Here is a 16,566-nt window from a genome sequence, read left to right as displayed (position 1 = left end):
TTGTGTTGTTGTGTAACAACGTTGACACAATGCCCAAAACACTGTGTCTGATATCCAGCAAACTATGACTGTCCCAAACTCTGTGTACCAGGTTGTGACTATGTCTTGGCTTCTATAGTTTATAGAACCACACTGACATACTGCTAGCAAGGTTGTGAAGCATATGGGGAAGGACTAGGGCAGTTGTCAGTTGGAGGAGGGGGCAGAGTGACAACAGCAACCTTCTGCCTCCTGTGGAGAGCGCTATCACATTGAGCTATTAATGACGACAGACACAAGTACCCTAGTTTCTCGCTTATAGGCCCGACAGGCCTACTCTGTCTTACATGTCCTACTAGCAGGCTGTATAAGCTGTGTATCAATAGCTGTGACTATGTCTTTGCCTCTAGTACTGCTAGCAAGGGAGCAACTGAGCCCAATATGCTATGTCTTGCATGTGCTGCTGCTGGCAAGACTGTGACTGTGGCCCCAACTCATGGGGTGATATGAATAAAGACTAGGAAATGCTTTTACTTAAAAATTCACGTACATTTACACTAGGCATTTCTGTACAAAATAGAAGTAAAAGCATTTACTGGTGTTTATTCATATCACCATGTCTGCTATGTTGTGACTATGTCTGGGCCACTGGAACTACCAGCAAGGGAGCGACTTGGCCCAATAAAGGGAGCGACAAGGTCGAGTAATCTCTGTCAGACCTGTACTGCTGGCAAGTCTGTGATCGTCGCCCAAACGCTGTGTCTGTCTGGTTGTGATTTGGCCTCCCCGAGACAGCATCGGGACCCTTCTGCCTCTGTTAGATAGCTTCTATCTCACTGAGCTATTGACGAAGTACGATAGTATTTCGCTGTTGAGTTCCCGTAGAGATTTTCCATGCACTGAAATGCATTCAAAGTATGAAAAATCTGGTGGCTTCTGGCTAATTCTCCCCTGAATTCTTCATTCTTCCATTTACACAGATTTTAACAAGATGAAGTGCTCTTCTTCATTATGTTCTCAAACGAAATGGACATAAAAACCACAAGACAGCGGATTACAACACCTGATCGCACAGCAGTCTTGTCTTAAAGTGAACTTATCTCTTCGTTTTGGTTGTGACTTTGTCCTCAATGACAAATTTGGGCGAAACGGAATGATATAATTTTAATGATCAAAGTGTTATTACTAGGCAAATTGTTGAAGGAGAGGAAGCAGTTTGGTACATTTTTATGGCTCACGAAAATGCATTTTTGTGGAATATTTAAAGAGGGGGTATGGATATCCTTTAATCCACAGCTGGTGTACCACAAATGGGAGACGACAGATTGTTTTCGGAGGTGCGAATGGGATCAGGACGAAGAATACACGGTTAACTCAGGTGAAAACTCTGATGTCTTGGGAATAGAACACGGCAAGCGGTTGTGTATTCATATTTCTTTGGCCATTAATCACACTTTGATACCTCCATTGGGACCGGGGCAATGGCGGTTAAATTACCTACTCCGCAAGTCATACGCAAGCTGCATCGCATGTGAAGAGCAATTTAAACCCATATGCAGGCTATTTCATTTTTCGCGGTACATGTATTCAAGGATTGACCTTCAAATCCTGAAGCAGTTAGAGCTCAAAACGAAAGTGCACATGCACATATGCCAATTTCAAGGCTTGGAGTCTGTTCTTTGTTTTCCATAGAGCAGCCTCCCAGGTTTTAATTGAGCATCCCTTCATTTTGGAGAAGTTCTAATTGCTTTAGGATTTCAAGTTCTAGCCAATACTTTAATGGCGAGACATATGGTCTACCCTTTAAGTTTATCTTACTATTCCTTTCAACTACAATGTATCACATTGAAAACGGATGGATCGCTAATAAATTATTATTACTGCGCGTTTTCATAACGGTCCCAGTTCGCCACGGGTTAGCGATTATTGAAGGTGAGGAGTATAATAGGTTGCTGCTTGAACAGATTATCATCCTATGTAGTGGTTGTGACATTATTATTTATTGATGAGTGACATGGAGCGTTCCCTGATTGTATATTGTCGCTGCACCTGTGATCTTTCAAGCTGCATATCGATCGTCTCAGCCTTAAATTTAAAAAAAAAACAATTCTATACATGTAGGCTGCAACATCTTTTTAAAGACGTTCTCTGATAGTTCTGGTATTACTTTTTACTTTAATGTCTTCTTCTCAAGTAGCATTCTGCTGATTGTCTCGGGCGGTCTCCGAGTGAGATGTGCTTCTTGAGGAAGGTAGAATACAGAAGGCACATCCTTGCGACAAGATAGGGGACTGGGGGACGCTAGCTAGACTTAGAGTGTTGAAGGATAAGATAGACTGTCGAAGGCACATCCTGGCGACAGGATGTTTGGGCGGCTAGAGGATGGCATGCTGTTGATAGCACATCCTGGCGACATGATGTAGGGGACTGGGGGATGCAAGACTGTTTGAGTGTTGAAGGCACATCCTGGCGACACGATATGTGACTGGTTGGTGATAGACTGTCAGAATAGTGAAGGCATATCCTAGGTGGTCAACATTCCATGTAGTTTCAAATAAGATTAATTGTTGATGAAGATGATATAGCCCTTGGATCGATCACCGGGGGTGTCTAAAACAATCGAGTGTAGCTAAGCCTGGGGCTAACCATTCAATTAAAGTTGCCAGAAACACTGTATAAGAATGATAGATGGGCCTCCCGAGACCAAAATACATTCGACATCATATTTTATTGATGGGTGTCATGGAGCGTTTCCTGATTGTTGCTGGATGCTGCACCTGTGATCTTTCATGCTGCAAATCGATCGTCTCAGTCTCGAAACCAGTTCTGACTCTGGTACAAGGGCTGTTTATCTCTAAAGACGTTCTCTGATAGTTTTAAAAGAAACTAACTGACTTCTTCTCAAGGAGCATCTGCTGATTTTCTCGGGCTTTGAGTAAGATGCGCTTCTTGAGGTAGGTAGACTGTTGAAGGCACATCCTAGAAACAAGATAGGGGACTTGGGGATAAAATACCGTTATAGTGTTGAAGGCACATTCTGTCGACAAGATACATAGGTGACTGGAGAATGGTAGACTGTAAAGGTACACCCTGTGGCGACATGATGGGTGAATGGTTGGTGATATAGACTGCAAAGACACATCCTGGCGACAAGATCGATTGGTAGACTGTAAGGCACATCCTGGCGACATGATTGATGATTGGAGGATGGTAGTAGATTGCTAAAGGCACATCCCGGCCATGTGATTGGTAAATGGAAGATGGTAGACTGAAAAGGCACATCCTGGCGACAGAAAGATGATTGGAGGATGGTAGACTGTTAACACAAAAACGCAAGGTCCGTGAGAACACTCATGTTTTCATTTAACGAAGTTCTCTAGGGCAACGAAACTTCTTTAATTTACCTTATTTGGGTAGGCAATACTCCATTATACGCGTATTTTCAAATAAGATTAATTATTGATGCAGATGCCATAAGCCCTGGGATCGATGACCGGGGGTGTCTAAGACAATCAAGTGCAGCTTTTAAAAGTCCGGGGCTAACCAGACAGTAAACACGCTATAAGAATGATAGATGGGCCTCTCGAGATCAAAATACATTATGCCTTTTTTAATTGTTCGATATAGATAATAATTGGATAAGAAGGTTAAGGACTCATGTTGGTGAGTGTTTGATCAAGGTGCTGTTTAATCAAGTCATCAATATAACCGAGTACAAAATCGTCTGAGGTGAACTGCCACGAATGAATACTCGCGTTATATAAAACAATGGTCCTCTACGCCCTTCAGGTGACCACAATTTGAGTGATGAGACTATCACCTAAACATTAGACTCCCAAGGGAATTCATTCATCATCGTTCCATTGTCTTCCTGGGGGAGGAACGAGGCCAATCCACTGCGTCTCTAGTGTACAAAAGACAGGCACCGCGGTATGTGTTTGATAAGGATTGTGAAGGGAATGATTGGTTCATGATATTTTGCTGCCATAACAATGTCTTTATAACTGCATCCTGAACCTCATCGTCATGTTCTCTTTTAATGTATAAGTCCTGATAAGATGCAAAAGTCTTGGTGTTCAGGATGCACTAACTGAGGAATTCAGACTGTTGTCCCTGCTGATCCCACTATAGCAAGAGAAAAAATCTCTATCAGCGAGATCGGGATTGTGAAGAAAATGATTGGTGCATACGATATTTTGCTGCTATAACGATGTTCTTTTTTTTAAAGGACTAGTTAGAACTAACTGATGAATAGTTACGTTCTTGTCTCTGCTGTCACCAATATACATCCAGCAAGAGCAAAAATCTCTATTATGGAGATCAAATAAGACAACAGGGTTAAATTAACCGATCTTTCACGGCATTGATGGAGAGGAGGTATTTTAGCCAATTTATTATGATTACGGAGTCGAATGTGATTATCGTATGTCTATAAATTGGTCGTTTAGATCGCTCAGTTTCAGCTGCTGATACAATTCTCAGTCATAAAAAGTCGTCGGCACCCTTCCTGCATGGGTTGACAGTTCCTAATGCCCAGTAAACTCATTCCTGATGATGTCTCAGTTGTTGTCATCAGTCGTTCTCAGCTAGGCCTATTTTCACCCCGGCTAATCAGAGTCCCTTTTTGGCTCACCGGTACGGTGAGTCTACACAACACCGCAGTGTCTGTCGTCCGCCGTCGTCGTCCGTCGTATCATATTTCAAAAACAGTGTCACGTTTCTTAACTACTAGGGCTATGGACTCAAAACTTTGTATGCATGACCCCCTAGGTCAGATGATCTTAGACACCGAATTTCGGTCCGGTCTGATACTTGACTTGGCCACCAGGGGGCCGAAACTGAAAACATAAATAATGTGATATCTCACTTATTAGTGATTCGTTTTTGATGAAATTTTTATGGTAGGTACTCCTAGCAAGGATTATTACATATCCTACGTATTTTTGATTTGACCAACTTTTCAAGGTCACAGAGGTCAAATGGCGTAAATTTGCCGTTTGAGTGTAACTGTGGCACATTTCTTAACTGGTAGGGCTATGAGCTTGGAAGTTTTTATGCATGACCCCCTAGGTCAGATGACCTCTGACAGCGAATTTTGGTCTGATCTGATTGTTGACTTGGCCACCAGGGGGTCAAAACTGAAAACACAAAATGTGTGATATCTCACTTATTAGTGATTTGTTTGTGAAGAAATTTTTATGGTAGGTACTCCCAGCCAGGATACATTACATATCATAGAGGTTTTTGGTTTGACCTATTTTTCAAGGTCATAGAGGTCAAATGGCATAAATTGGCCGTTTGAGCGTAACTGTGGCACGTTTCGTAACTGCTAGGGCTATGGGCTAGAAACTTTGTAGACAAGACCCCCTAGGTCAGGTTACCTCTAACACTGGATTTTGGTCTGATCTCTTTCTTGACTTGGACACCAGGGGGCAAAAAGTGAAAACCTAGAAAGTGTGATATCTCGCTCATTAGTGATTCGTATTCGATAACGTTGTTATGGTTGGTACTCCCAGCAAGGATACATTGCATATTATACAGGTTTTTGATTTGACCTACTTTTCAAGGCCCATTGTCAATTACGTTGTTACCTAAATACCGGTGAGGACAATGGCCCCTGGCCTTTTCATTTTGAAGGGACAGCAAGTCGTTTGGCATATTTTCACAGACAACGAAAATGCATTTTGTGGAATATTTGAAAGGGGGATAAACCCCTTTAACCGAAAACGAGCCGCAGTTGGTTGAAACCAATATTGAACTGCAAACTCAAACTGTATACCACCATATGGGATGCCTGTACCAGCTCCACATATACATGTACATGCAGGCATATTGATTGGAAAAATTTAAACTGCCAGATTGCTTCACCAATTAGACTTGGGGTTTCATCCTAGTCACTTGTCCGACACTTGACATCGTACATTATGTACCTGCTACATGTGGACAGGGCTGCCTTTCAATATTTGATGTGGACTTCAAATGTAAAATAGTCATTATATCCGCAAGGTAACTGTTACAGAATATTGATGCTGAGCCCTCATCCGAACATGATGTTTTCCACACAAGGACAACATAACTAAGGGTACAAATATCAATCCATTGAACGGTAAGAGTGGATAAAAGTTTATTGTTCATGTACAATATGTCTTAAGCTATAAAATATTATAGAGTGGTCCAGCGTTGGCGTTAATACGTAATCGGCGGATGATTTGGCGAGAAGACATGGCCTGATCTATCGGCGTTGTTGGTTGCTACCCCTCCGCCTCTGATATGAATGATAAATCGGCATCAGCAGTAGCTAAAATGTAGTTTACCGCTACTTAGAGACGGAGCTGTACATCCGTGTTAGAGGTGAGGTTAAAAAATTGTCATTTTTACATGATAATGCCAATAAATTAAAATGATTCATAGAGGGAAAAACGATGTCGCTGATTGTATACACGTATCTCTTAAACTCTCCACAGGTTTGCCAACTCTTCCTGTATAGGCACATCCTGACTCGCGTTTGCGAGATGCGATCTCAAAACACTGCGGGCCAAGATGCTGTAGGCACGGTGCCGGTGTAACGTTTCTGACTGTCCCCTCAATGTTTCGGATCGCTCAGTGAAAGAGAGATTGATACGATTTCCAGTGTTTCCCCCTATATTGAAAAGTCGTAGTCTTTCTTAGCTGTCTATTTATGGAGACACTGAGACATGCCGAATAACCATAAATACTATGAGTATACGCCGATTGTGCTCATTCCGAAGTCGTGGACAGGCTGGATAAGGAAGAACTGGTGCAAAAATCATAAAAGTAAGTTGCACAAAATATTAAGATTGATATGATTGACACAAGTGGCCAAATATTTGCCAAAACTAATATCATCTTCCACGACGAACGCATGCGGTAAAGATTCACAAGTTGGTCTGTATGAGTTTCAGGGGCGATACGATGCGCTAGTCGATACAGTTCCTACATGTAACTCGTCCGTTTGCAATCGATGCCAGTTGACGAGCTGTCCCATGCGACGCTGCATTTACTAGATTATACGTTCCGTGCATGGAAGGATTGGCACTCCAGAGCGCCGTCATCTTGTTCTGCACGAATTAGTGCCATCTTCAGAAGCAGTAAGTTGGTCTAGGGAATACATCAACATGTACATGTACATGTGGTTTGAACCAATTAAACTGGCGTTATTAATAATACATGCGTTGAGATCATAAAAGTCACATGGCAATGTAAGCTCATCCAAAATACTTCGCAGCTTGTCCAATGCCAGTATCATTTCCTAAGTATAGTTTCACCACTTTCGGTCTGCTGCCACCTTACGGATATGATAAGTAGAACCCATTTGTCCACCAGTGTTAAGCGTATTGCCTGGATTACTCTTAGGATTGCGAAATCCAGTAAAACATATCTTGGTGACGATAAATAACATCAAAAACTTTACATTTTCCAAGTCTTCAAGTGTTACCAATCAGTATACTCCTTGCGCTGTGCTTGAATATCATCGCTGCTTTGAAGAATGTCCAATCGGGTTAGTCTCCGCAGAGATCGGGCATAAGACTACACGCAAAATGCTTTATCACATATCAGTGTCACCGCCTTACTAGTGTTACCCAATTAATCAATGTTCATATTCCCACATAACACCAGCGTTAACTCTTGTCAGTAATCTCCCAGAATCTTTCGTTGCCCGCCGCCAGCGGGTGTTCCCTCGGAGAAGTGGTGGAACCAGGAGGATTGGAGGGACCCTCCTTATTTGTTGCTAGTCATAAAGACATTGAAGAATACGTTGCGGTGAAAGGGTCCGTGCACTTTCTGAAAGTCCGTTTGATTCCCGCTCGATTCAGGTACAGGACAACAAGGAAGAGCATGAAAATAATAACAAAGATACAACCCATTATAACATAGGATGCATTCAGTTTCGTTGTCACTGTGTGTACATCTTTACATCGGAAGTCAGTCACATGGAGATCAACAATTTTGTGTCCGACATTAGAGACGGGATAACCTGCAACACATTTTAAACCTTCCACGTCTAGAAGGAGAATCGTACTCTTCAAGAAGTGGTAAAAGTTGTCGACTTGGCAGTCGCACACGAAAGGATTGTCAGTGATATTGATTAAAGTCAACTCCGGAAGATCCTCAACGACTTTTATCATGACGTCGCTCAGGAATGGAATAGAGTTGTTATCTAAGTGTAACTCGTCGAGGTTCTCAGCGCAACTCGGGTCAATTCCGGGATGTGATATGAAGTTATGAGACAAATAAAGTTTCTTGAGGTTTCGGAGTGGGCAGAACACGTGAAAGTCATCCGCGGTGATGTGTTTGATATTGTTACGTTCCATGTGTAATTCCCTCAACTCGGGCATTTTGGCTTCTTTGAAAGTTTCTCCTAACTGTTTCATATGTTCCGTTGAATTCACCAGCGGGAGAAAGGAGTTCTGTAACTCTAGTTTCTCTATGCTGACCAACTTCGAGAATACTCCTGTGTGGTTCTTTATTTCCCAATGATTGTAGTTGAGTTTGAGCGACTGTAACCGCCGCATGCACATGAAGCTGTCAGACCGTATCGTCATGATGCTGTTATTGGACAAATCTAACTTATCAAGGAGAATGTGATGGGTATAAGAACTATTACACTCACCCAAAAGTTGAGACGGAATTTCAGGGATGAAATTTCCAGTGAATATAACTTCCCTAGTGTGCTCCGGTAACTTTTTGAAAACGTTCACATCCGTGAATTGCGTATTGATGCAGGCGACCTTTGCCAATCGAAAATCGCATTGGCATTTATCTGGGCACATGAAGTTACCGCCATGCCCGTAAGCGTAAACCTGTTTGTCCGGCCACAGACATGTAGAATAAATGTACATCCATATCACAAGGAATAGATAATTATGTGGGTTCCTAGCCTTAGTTCCACTCGACAGCATGTTTGATGTCCAAGACTGTCCTTGTTTTTCTCCAGCATCACGAAAAACAACTACTTTCACCACACTTTATCACGGTGATGCATATACTAACACCGCCTGCATGGTATGATGACAGACAACCAATTAGTGTTCTCTAGCCTGATTGGTCGAAAGTTCCAATACCAATTAGCTTGCGGTATTAATGCAAAAACAACAACTAAAGTAGGATATTTCAGTACGGTGAAAGTCAAAGAGTTACCAAAAAAATGGAGACAGATTCAAAGACCCAGATGTTGCTTCAGTTCGGGTTATGACAGTTGGTCACGTTCATATCGATTGACGCCTTTATACATTTCACACTAATTGTACATTGGATTTCACTTTAGGCAAGAGATTGGCGACTGGTGGTAAAATGGCATAATAGAACGTCATGGGTGCTATACATAAATATCGAACAGTTAAGACCAAACATACATAGTTGCACTATTCTAACACTCGTCTATCGACCAGTTTGAGGTAGAATGTAGTTATCTGCCCCAAGTTATCCGGGTAGGAAAAAAACATTTACTCTTGAAACGGTTGTCTTTGACTTGGCACCAACACTGCCATCTATCGCCATCGGGATTACTGATCTAATCCGATGGTTCGATATAATAACAGTTTAGACAAACCCACGGTCATAATGATATTAGACTCCGATGCAGTCCATTTCGTCATCCTGGTCGTCTTTCCTGAATGGGTGACGGGACGAGGACGATCCACTGCATCCGGAGTGTAAATAATATAGGCTATACAATATGTCCTTGCCCTCATCGGGCTGAGGCTGCCTTCCCTAAGAGTGTTCAAAATATGTTTTAGGCATTTTTTGCTCACGACTCTAATACTGTTTGTCGCACAAGCACATAACTTTATACATAGTTGTCATCTGAGCGTCACTTTTAAAAAGTTACATATTGTAGTTAATTCATATCTAGCCTAATCATAGTATAAGTACAGTTATATATCGGGCATGTAATTAGGAAGCCCCAACTCCTCAGATTCGAGGGACTTTCTCCAAAATTGTCATTTAAGGAAAGAAGCAGTTTTCGCTTTTAGTAATTCTTTTTCTCCTTGGTAAGATCGATAGGATCTACTGACATGACTCCCTTGATGAAATCCGCCCCTCTCTCCGCTATCATGATGGTAGGCGCATTCGTGTTCCCAGCTATCACAAATGGCATGACGGACGCATCGATCACTCGGAGGCCTCGAAGTCCTTTCACCCTGAAAATGAGAAGAGATTTACCTATGATGTGCTGGTATTTCAAACGAGCCATCCGATCTGTGTCACCATTAACCAGCCAATCCACGTGTTCGGCGATCGCTGACCGAGTGCAGTTTGACCCATTTCATCCTTGATACCGCCTGTGCTTCGGTGCGTTTGACCGACACCGCACTGTTTTGGGGAGCGGGGTTGTTATCCCAAGATGAGGTAGGTCATTTCCGTTATACATTGTACACTCGCAAGAATATGAAATATAGGAGATGGGAGAGCCATGCAAGATGGCCAGATATAATCTCCGGTGAACGATGTCCCTTTTCACTCATCCTCGAAAGCCCAGATTCACCCCTCGCACGCGTTACTGAGCCCGGTCGTTATTGCCGAGTGTTGGCCTGAAGTTCAGGATGCTCTTCACTAGAGTTTGACACTAGTGTACTTCACCCAAACTCTCCGAAATCATTGCTTAGCATCGCTTCTTGCATCTTACCGAAGTTGTGGATCAACTACAGCGGTTGGGTCTGCTACCGCCCCCATCTTGCAGGTTCCGGACAGATGGTACATGCTCTGCACATTCTGCCTCAAGTAGCATCTCCAGTATTCATCAGATCCCGCATTGAGATGCTCACATCCGGGCATCTTTCTCACGGATTCACGAAGTCTTGGATTCAATTTCTTCATCGCTTTGGTTCCTATCAACTTCTCCATGAATCTTATACCTAGAAGGGGAAAGTTCTTTGGTAAATTTCTTGACAGCATGCACTTTAAATTGCGCAAAGAACATAATAGTACAGCTGCAGTATATGTCGTATATTCATGGCAAGGTGTGTCCTTGGCCAGGTAATAACCAAGTTGGCCAAACGTGGATCAGTGACAGTGTGGAAGAAAATTCTGTCCGAAGGAATGAGTGACCGGGCCAACGATTCTTCTACAATGGCCTGTCATGTCCCGCTCAAAATAACGAATTCTCATCTTACAAGTTTACCTCGGTAGATGAAAAAAATCCGACTTGATTTATGTCGCAATCGGTTAAGAAGCCGATTTATCGCCATTAAATTGGCATGCGAAAAACTCACCTTCAATCAACCGCTTCACGTCATCATCGTCTGCTAGATAGTTTGGTTGAATGATTGGATCTTCTTCTGGGTTCTTTGACCTGAGCTGCAGATATCCCGTTGTTACAGGCCTAGTTAGCATGACAATGGCCGTTATCCCATGCTGACCTTTCTTGTAGGCGTAATAGTCTCTCTTCACCTAAAGGCAAAGGGTTTAGTAAAACTTACCAAAGATGGAAGCAACAACTTTAGGTTGACCTTTCCGTCCAAGAGTCGGAGCTTCCATGGTGCTCAATATGTTACTTTCTGGCGGGCATTCCGTACGCTGTGGACAGGCCTCGTCCCTGCCCATATAAGGAGAGACGATGCAGAATGACGAAATGGACTGTCCCGGGAGTCTACATGAAAGCTACATGGTTGTCGAAGGACGTATTGTCCTGATGGGGCGGCCATCTCACGACGAATTCCTTCGGATTTCTAGTGTGGTAAACGATAAAGAAACAATGAAGGTTTCTTGGCCGATGCGCTTTTACTATCACTATAACAAAAGTTTGTTATAGTGATAGTAAAAGCGCATCACTATAACAAAAGTTTGTTATTGTGATAGTAAAAGCGCATCGGCCTAGTAGCAAGTTCAAGTGTTCGGCCTAGTAGCAAGTTCAAGTGTTAAAACACTTGAACTTGCTACTAGGGCAACACAACCTTTGCTTACCTTATCATCCCACTTAAATATTTTAACAAGCCCATCCTGGTCGATATCGTTCGTGGCAAGGTTTGGCATCATTTGAACTTGTATGTCAGGCCAAGATGCTCTCTGCAGAGTTGTCTTGATATATATAAGGATATCACACCCATATGCTGCGCTGTAAATGCCTAAAGAAGAAGTGGTAAGAAACCAGTTTGGTCCATATCATGTGATCACACCCATATGCCTAAAGAAGAAGTAATAAGAAACCAGTTTGGTCCATATCACGTGCTCACACCCATGCTACAATCTGGTGGCTTGCTCAGTATTACGATTACTGGAAAAGACCTCGTGAAAAATTTTCATGAAGTCGCAAGGCTTTTTACCTGTTCTAAACCAATCGTTTTGTCCAACTGGTAAGTCAACAACGACAGGGATCTGGGAAAGAAAGAGGAAATCCCATCTTTGAGGTGAGTTGAGATGTAACTCCTGGCAAATAGCAAGCATGAACAAGAGACTAACAATTTGTCGCTCATCTCTTCAGCAGTAATGGGGCACAAAAGTCCTGAAACCCCTCAACTAGGCCACCATTCCCGCAAACCTTGTTGACGGCGCAACTTACCCCAAGTTTCTCTAGCTGCTCCTTTGGACCAACTCCAGACAACAGCAAGAGGTGAGGGCTTCCAATCGCTCCCGCTGAGAGGATCACCTCCTTCCTTGCCAGCACCGTGACGTGCTCAGAAAGAGGAGTGGCGTATTCAACACCTGTGGTAAGATCTCCTTTAAAAAGAATCTGCAAACCAGATCGGACAGAAATGAACTCTGCTTTTATGTGTCACTGTCATATTTAGGCGATCTTTAATAGGCCTATGAATCATTGGCAGCGGAGGTTGCATTAAACTTGCACCGGATCAGCTGAAAGACTTGCAAGCCGTGGTATAAGATTCGTTACTGATACTCTCCTTTGATCCCTTGCAATAAGTGCCAAAGGCAATGCCATGATATGAGCTGCAACCCGACCGTTTTCACTTCGACCCACAAGCTCGTCCCAAGCTGAAGGCTGAACGGATCATCTCTTTCCTTACCTTTTTGACGCGTGCATGAACCACAACATGCAAGTTCTCCCTGTCTATGACTCGGAACAGATACATCCTGGATGTGCTGGACCTCTCTCAACCACCCATGGTAAACTGGCCATAATGCACACCTAGAACACAGTCAATTCTGAGTTGACCTTTGAAGAACTTGCTTATAATTGGTCGTGCCGATTTATCGGCATTGAGCGTCAATCCTAAAGTATGCTCCGACGCAGAACGCCGGACTGCTGATTGGTACACGTACTCTCAATTTGAATTGTTTAATATTTGTGCGATCCTGTAGTTCTAAGAAAAAGACCACGAAAATTACCGTGAACGGCAACGGGCCTTGGCAAAGACAAATGAACTAACAGAAATAACTCCCTGGTACGTTATCATTGCTGTAAACTTCGAGACCTTACCGATTTGTTCTTCAGCATTATAGTCACCGCTGGTGATATTCAATTCCTCTGCTGCTGCTAGAAGATAGTCCCCAGTGGGTGTGTTTGGGATGAGAGTTGTTTTTAGGGGACCATTGGTTCCGTGGTAGGCTGGAACAGAATTATTAGATTGTTTGAAATGATTCGAAACGTGAGATTGTTTTCACATTCCTAGAGACATATTCTTAGTCTTCTTATTATACATCCTATTGCCAGGGTCAGACTATTCAAAACCACTCAAGAATTATTCTTTGAATACCGACATTAGCTGGAAAAGGGGGTAATGACGAAAACACTGGATATTTTGACCGGAATTGGTTTCTTTTCAGGGGAAAGCCATCAGAAGGAATCACCAAAATATGGCATCATCGCAAGGGCATCATCACGGAACGTCTCATACAGTAGTTAGGGGTTATGTTATCTACATTTACTCTCTTAAAAAGAAAAGTTGTGCTTGTGAAAAAACTTTCAGGATTTTTCAGCCAACACAAAATTAATATGCACCCCATGAGATGTTTTTTTTCAGAAAAGTGACCAACCTCTTACATTGTAAGTGTTTAACCGCAAAGGTTTTTTTTATTTCCCTGAAAACCTCTACCAGGGTGCATATTTGTGTTGGCTAAAAAAACCTAGATGCTTTATTTTCAAGAGTGTATGCCACTGTCTAAGTTGAGCTGTCGCTCCAAATTGTTTCTTGCTGAAGACGCCAACATGAAGGTTGGACAACTTGGTATGGGGATGATGTGGCGGGATCAACTCACGCGAGTTTCTAAATTGCTTAGCCTCCGTGTTCTCTGCCTTGACAAAGTATGGTAGAACATTATCATAGTTCCAACCAGTCGCTCCCATTTCATGCCACCCGTCATAATCCGCCTTGTTGCCTCTCGCGTAAAGCATGGCATTGATGGCGCTTGTACCACCAAGGGTTTTACCGCGGGGAATGAGACACTCCTGCAATGGAAATGATCATCTATCGAATGAGAAGGACAGGAAGTGATACATAGCAGCTGAAAAGTCAAAAATATTGATTATGGTTTCCTTTCCTTTTAGTACAGAAGTCCCAAGTTGGAAACTGGTGAGACACTCCTGCAATGGAAATGACCATGGAATCAAGTGCGAAGGATAAGAAGCGGTTCTAGCAACTGTCGTCACTCCTAAAAATAAGGTCATTGAGGTTCTGAAAAATATATTTAAAGATTTGTCAGAACAGAAGTTTTTCAGCCAAGTGGAAAACCGTAGGAGGGTTTTCAGAACCCTTTAAAATACCGAAAAACCCTCTGTTGCCGCGAGTGCCTACATGTATGGTCGAAAAACCCGCGCAAAATGTAGATTATGATTCCTTTTTTCTTTTAGTACAAAAGCCCGTCGTTGGACACAGGATTCATAAAACTCACGGTATATGATGTCTTCGGTTAACCGCTATAGACAACCTGCTGGTGACAAATGAATACAGGATGTTTTGGACGGAGTAGCGAATAAGTTCGCAAAGAAGGTAACTATACCCTACCCGATTTGGCCAATTCCCGCAAGCATTCTCCTGCCTCACACTCTTGTACTTCCAATATCTTGGACCGTGGACTTCCCCCGCCCCCATTGCTGGGGCCTCCAACTCCTTTGCCGTACCCTCGTCTCCAGCCTCCAGTAACAGCACCTTATTATTCTTGTCCTCGCTGAGGCGGTTTGCCAGCACACATCCCGCCGAACCTGCACCAACTGAAAAACCAATGCAGTGCTACGGTGTACATTGGTGAACTCATTTCACATCCAGGCTCAGAAAATATAGATTCAGTGGGAAAGAATTGATCTTTCTTAGCCGGCAACGTCTGAACAACATGACTATGGCTTCAAATGTAAACTCCTTTTAAATGAACAGTGATGAGATGTAAAAGGGTGATGGTCAAGTTGCGCCTGTGATACAAATGTTCCTGATAATAGATGTGAAAAAGCTATCCAGCTAAAGCCACACCCATGTTTGAAAAGTTGGCGGCCCGACTTCTTTGGCTTGGCAGTGTCCTTTCATACCCACCAACGATGTAGTCATATTCCTTCATGGACTCTGTCCTCACTGGAATCTCGGGTCGGGCATTCTTGGCGGTATAGTAGTAACCGAGGGCAGCGCCCACAACAAGAATGATCGCAGCAACTTTGCCCGCTCCCATCACCATGGATTAAGGGGTTCAATATCTTGAAGACAGAAGTGGGAAGGGTTCAGATAAGCGCTGTAGCAAGTCTCTTTCATATTTTCCGAATTTTGGGGCAACTGGGGGTCATATGATGCCAATAGGCATATTTCGCAATTCGTACGAACGGCGTCGAAGTAAACGAAGTATATATGGTATAATAGCTTCTGTGCTATATTCATTTATCGGCGACAGTAGTACTTAAATGTAGTTGGATAAAGCACAGTCTGTCAATGTCTGTGGTTAAAGGAGGAATCAAGGGCATTTTCAAAAGTTAAGGTTTGTCCTAGGAGAGCAAAAACATTGCAAGTTTTGCATCAACTGATTTGTGCGTGCACTTCAAAAGAACCGGGTGGTAATAATACACCTCAACATTTTATGCATATGATGTGCAAGTGTCCAAATAACCAGATAGACACATATCATCATGGGAAAATCATGAATGAGCGCACATTTTGGATGTTTTATTTGTAATGCCGGCATTACAAAATGCCTCTTCTAGGCACCAGAGCTCGGCAAGTCGGAGGGTCTTCCTTTGATACATACGATTTAGATAAAAAAATTCTCGGCTAGCTGGGGAATTGATTCTCCATCAGGGTGAACTGATAATGATAATCTCAATATAACTGCTCTGCAGATTCTGCCATAATTCAACAAATCTGTAAATGTGTACAAATCGATTGAAAGACTCACCCTCTACTGTCTATCCCAAGCGCGAAGTAAACGCCCTCAGTGTAGGTCAACAACTGTGATTAAAATTGGGTTTTAAAAGTCGTCAAGTTGACTCGAAATTTCTTTGTGATATTATTATAAGTACATATATATTGTTATTAAGAACGTAAGGGCGACATGATAACCAAAATCTGATAAGCCACCGGGTATGAATGGCGTCAGTCGCGTTCAAACAAATTTTTTTTTCACATCTTGAAAAGTGGAGCAATACTTTATTGTATTACATGTCAAGTCCTTATATACGTCCCGATTGCCCCCATT

At 42.7% G+C, this 16,566-nt stretch overlaps 2 protein-coding genes across 2 annotated transcripts; both read right to left on the bottom strand.

Moving 5' to 3' along the window:
- Positions 1-7,619: 7,619 nt before the first annotated feature.
- LOC135487751 (amphoterin-induced protein 2-like) lies at positions 7,620-8,543 on the bottom strand. The gene is made up of 2 exons (XM_064771822.1): positions 7,916-8,543; positions 7,620-7,729 (listed from the first exon to the last, which is right to left on the bottom strand). Exons 1-2 carry the CDS (start codon positions 8,541-8,543, stop codon positions 7,620-7,622), a joined length of 738 nt encoding a protein of 245 aa, XP_064627892.1.
- On the bottom strand, positions 8,450-16,363 carry LOC135487750 (glucose dehydrogenase [FAD, quinone]-like). Its single transcript, XM_064771821.1, has 12 exons — positions 16,267-16,363; positions 15,420-15,577; positions 14,901-15,106; positions 14,155-14,344; positions 13,285-13,504; positions 12,963-13,084; positions 12,500-12,699; positions 12,264-12,366; positions 11,905-12,065; positions 11,214-11,391; positions 10,628-10,856; positions 8,450-10,142 (listed from the first exon to the last, which is right to left on the bottom strand). The coding sequence occupies exons 2-12, from the start codon at positions 15,556-15,558 to the stop codon at positions 9,971-9,973; spliced, it is 1,920 nt and encodes a 639-aa protein (XP_064627891.1). The 5' UTR covers positions 15,559-15,577; positions 16,267-16,363; the 3' UTR covers positions 8,450-9,970.
- Positions 16,364-16,566: the final 203 nt, after the last annotated feature.

The sequence above is a fragment of the Lineus longissimus genome, chromosome 5 (genome assembly GCF_910592395.1).
Source record: "Lineus longissimus chromosome 5, tnLinLong1.2, whole genome shotgun sequence".
Taxonomy (NCBI): Eukaryota; Metazoa; Nemertea; class Pilidiophora; order Heteronemertea; family Lineidae; genus Lineus; species Lineus longissimus.
This window is presented reverse-complemented; position numbering and strand designations above follow the sequence as displayed.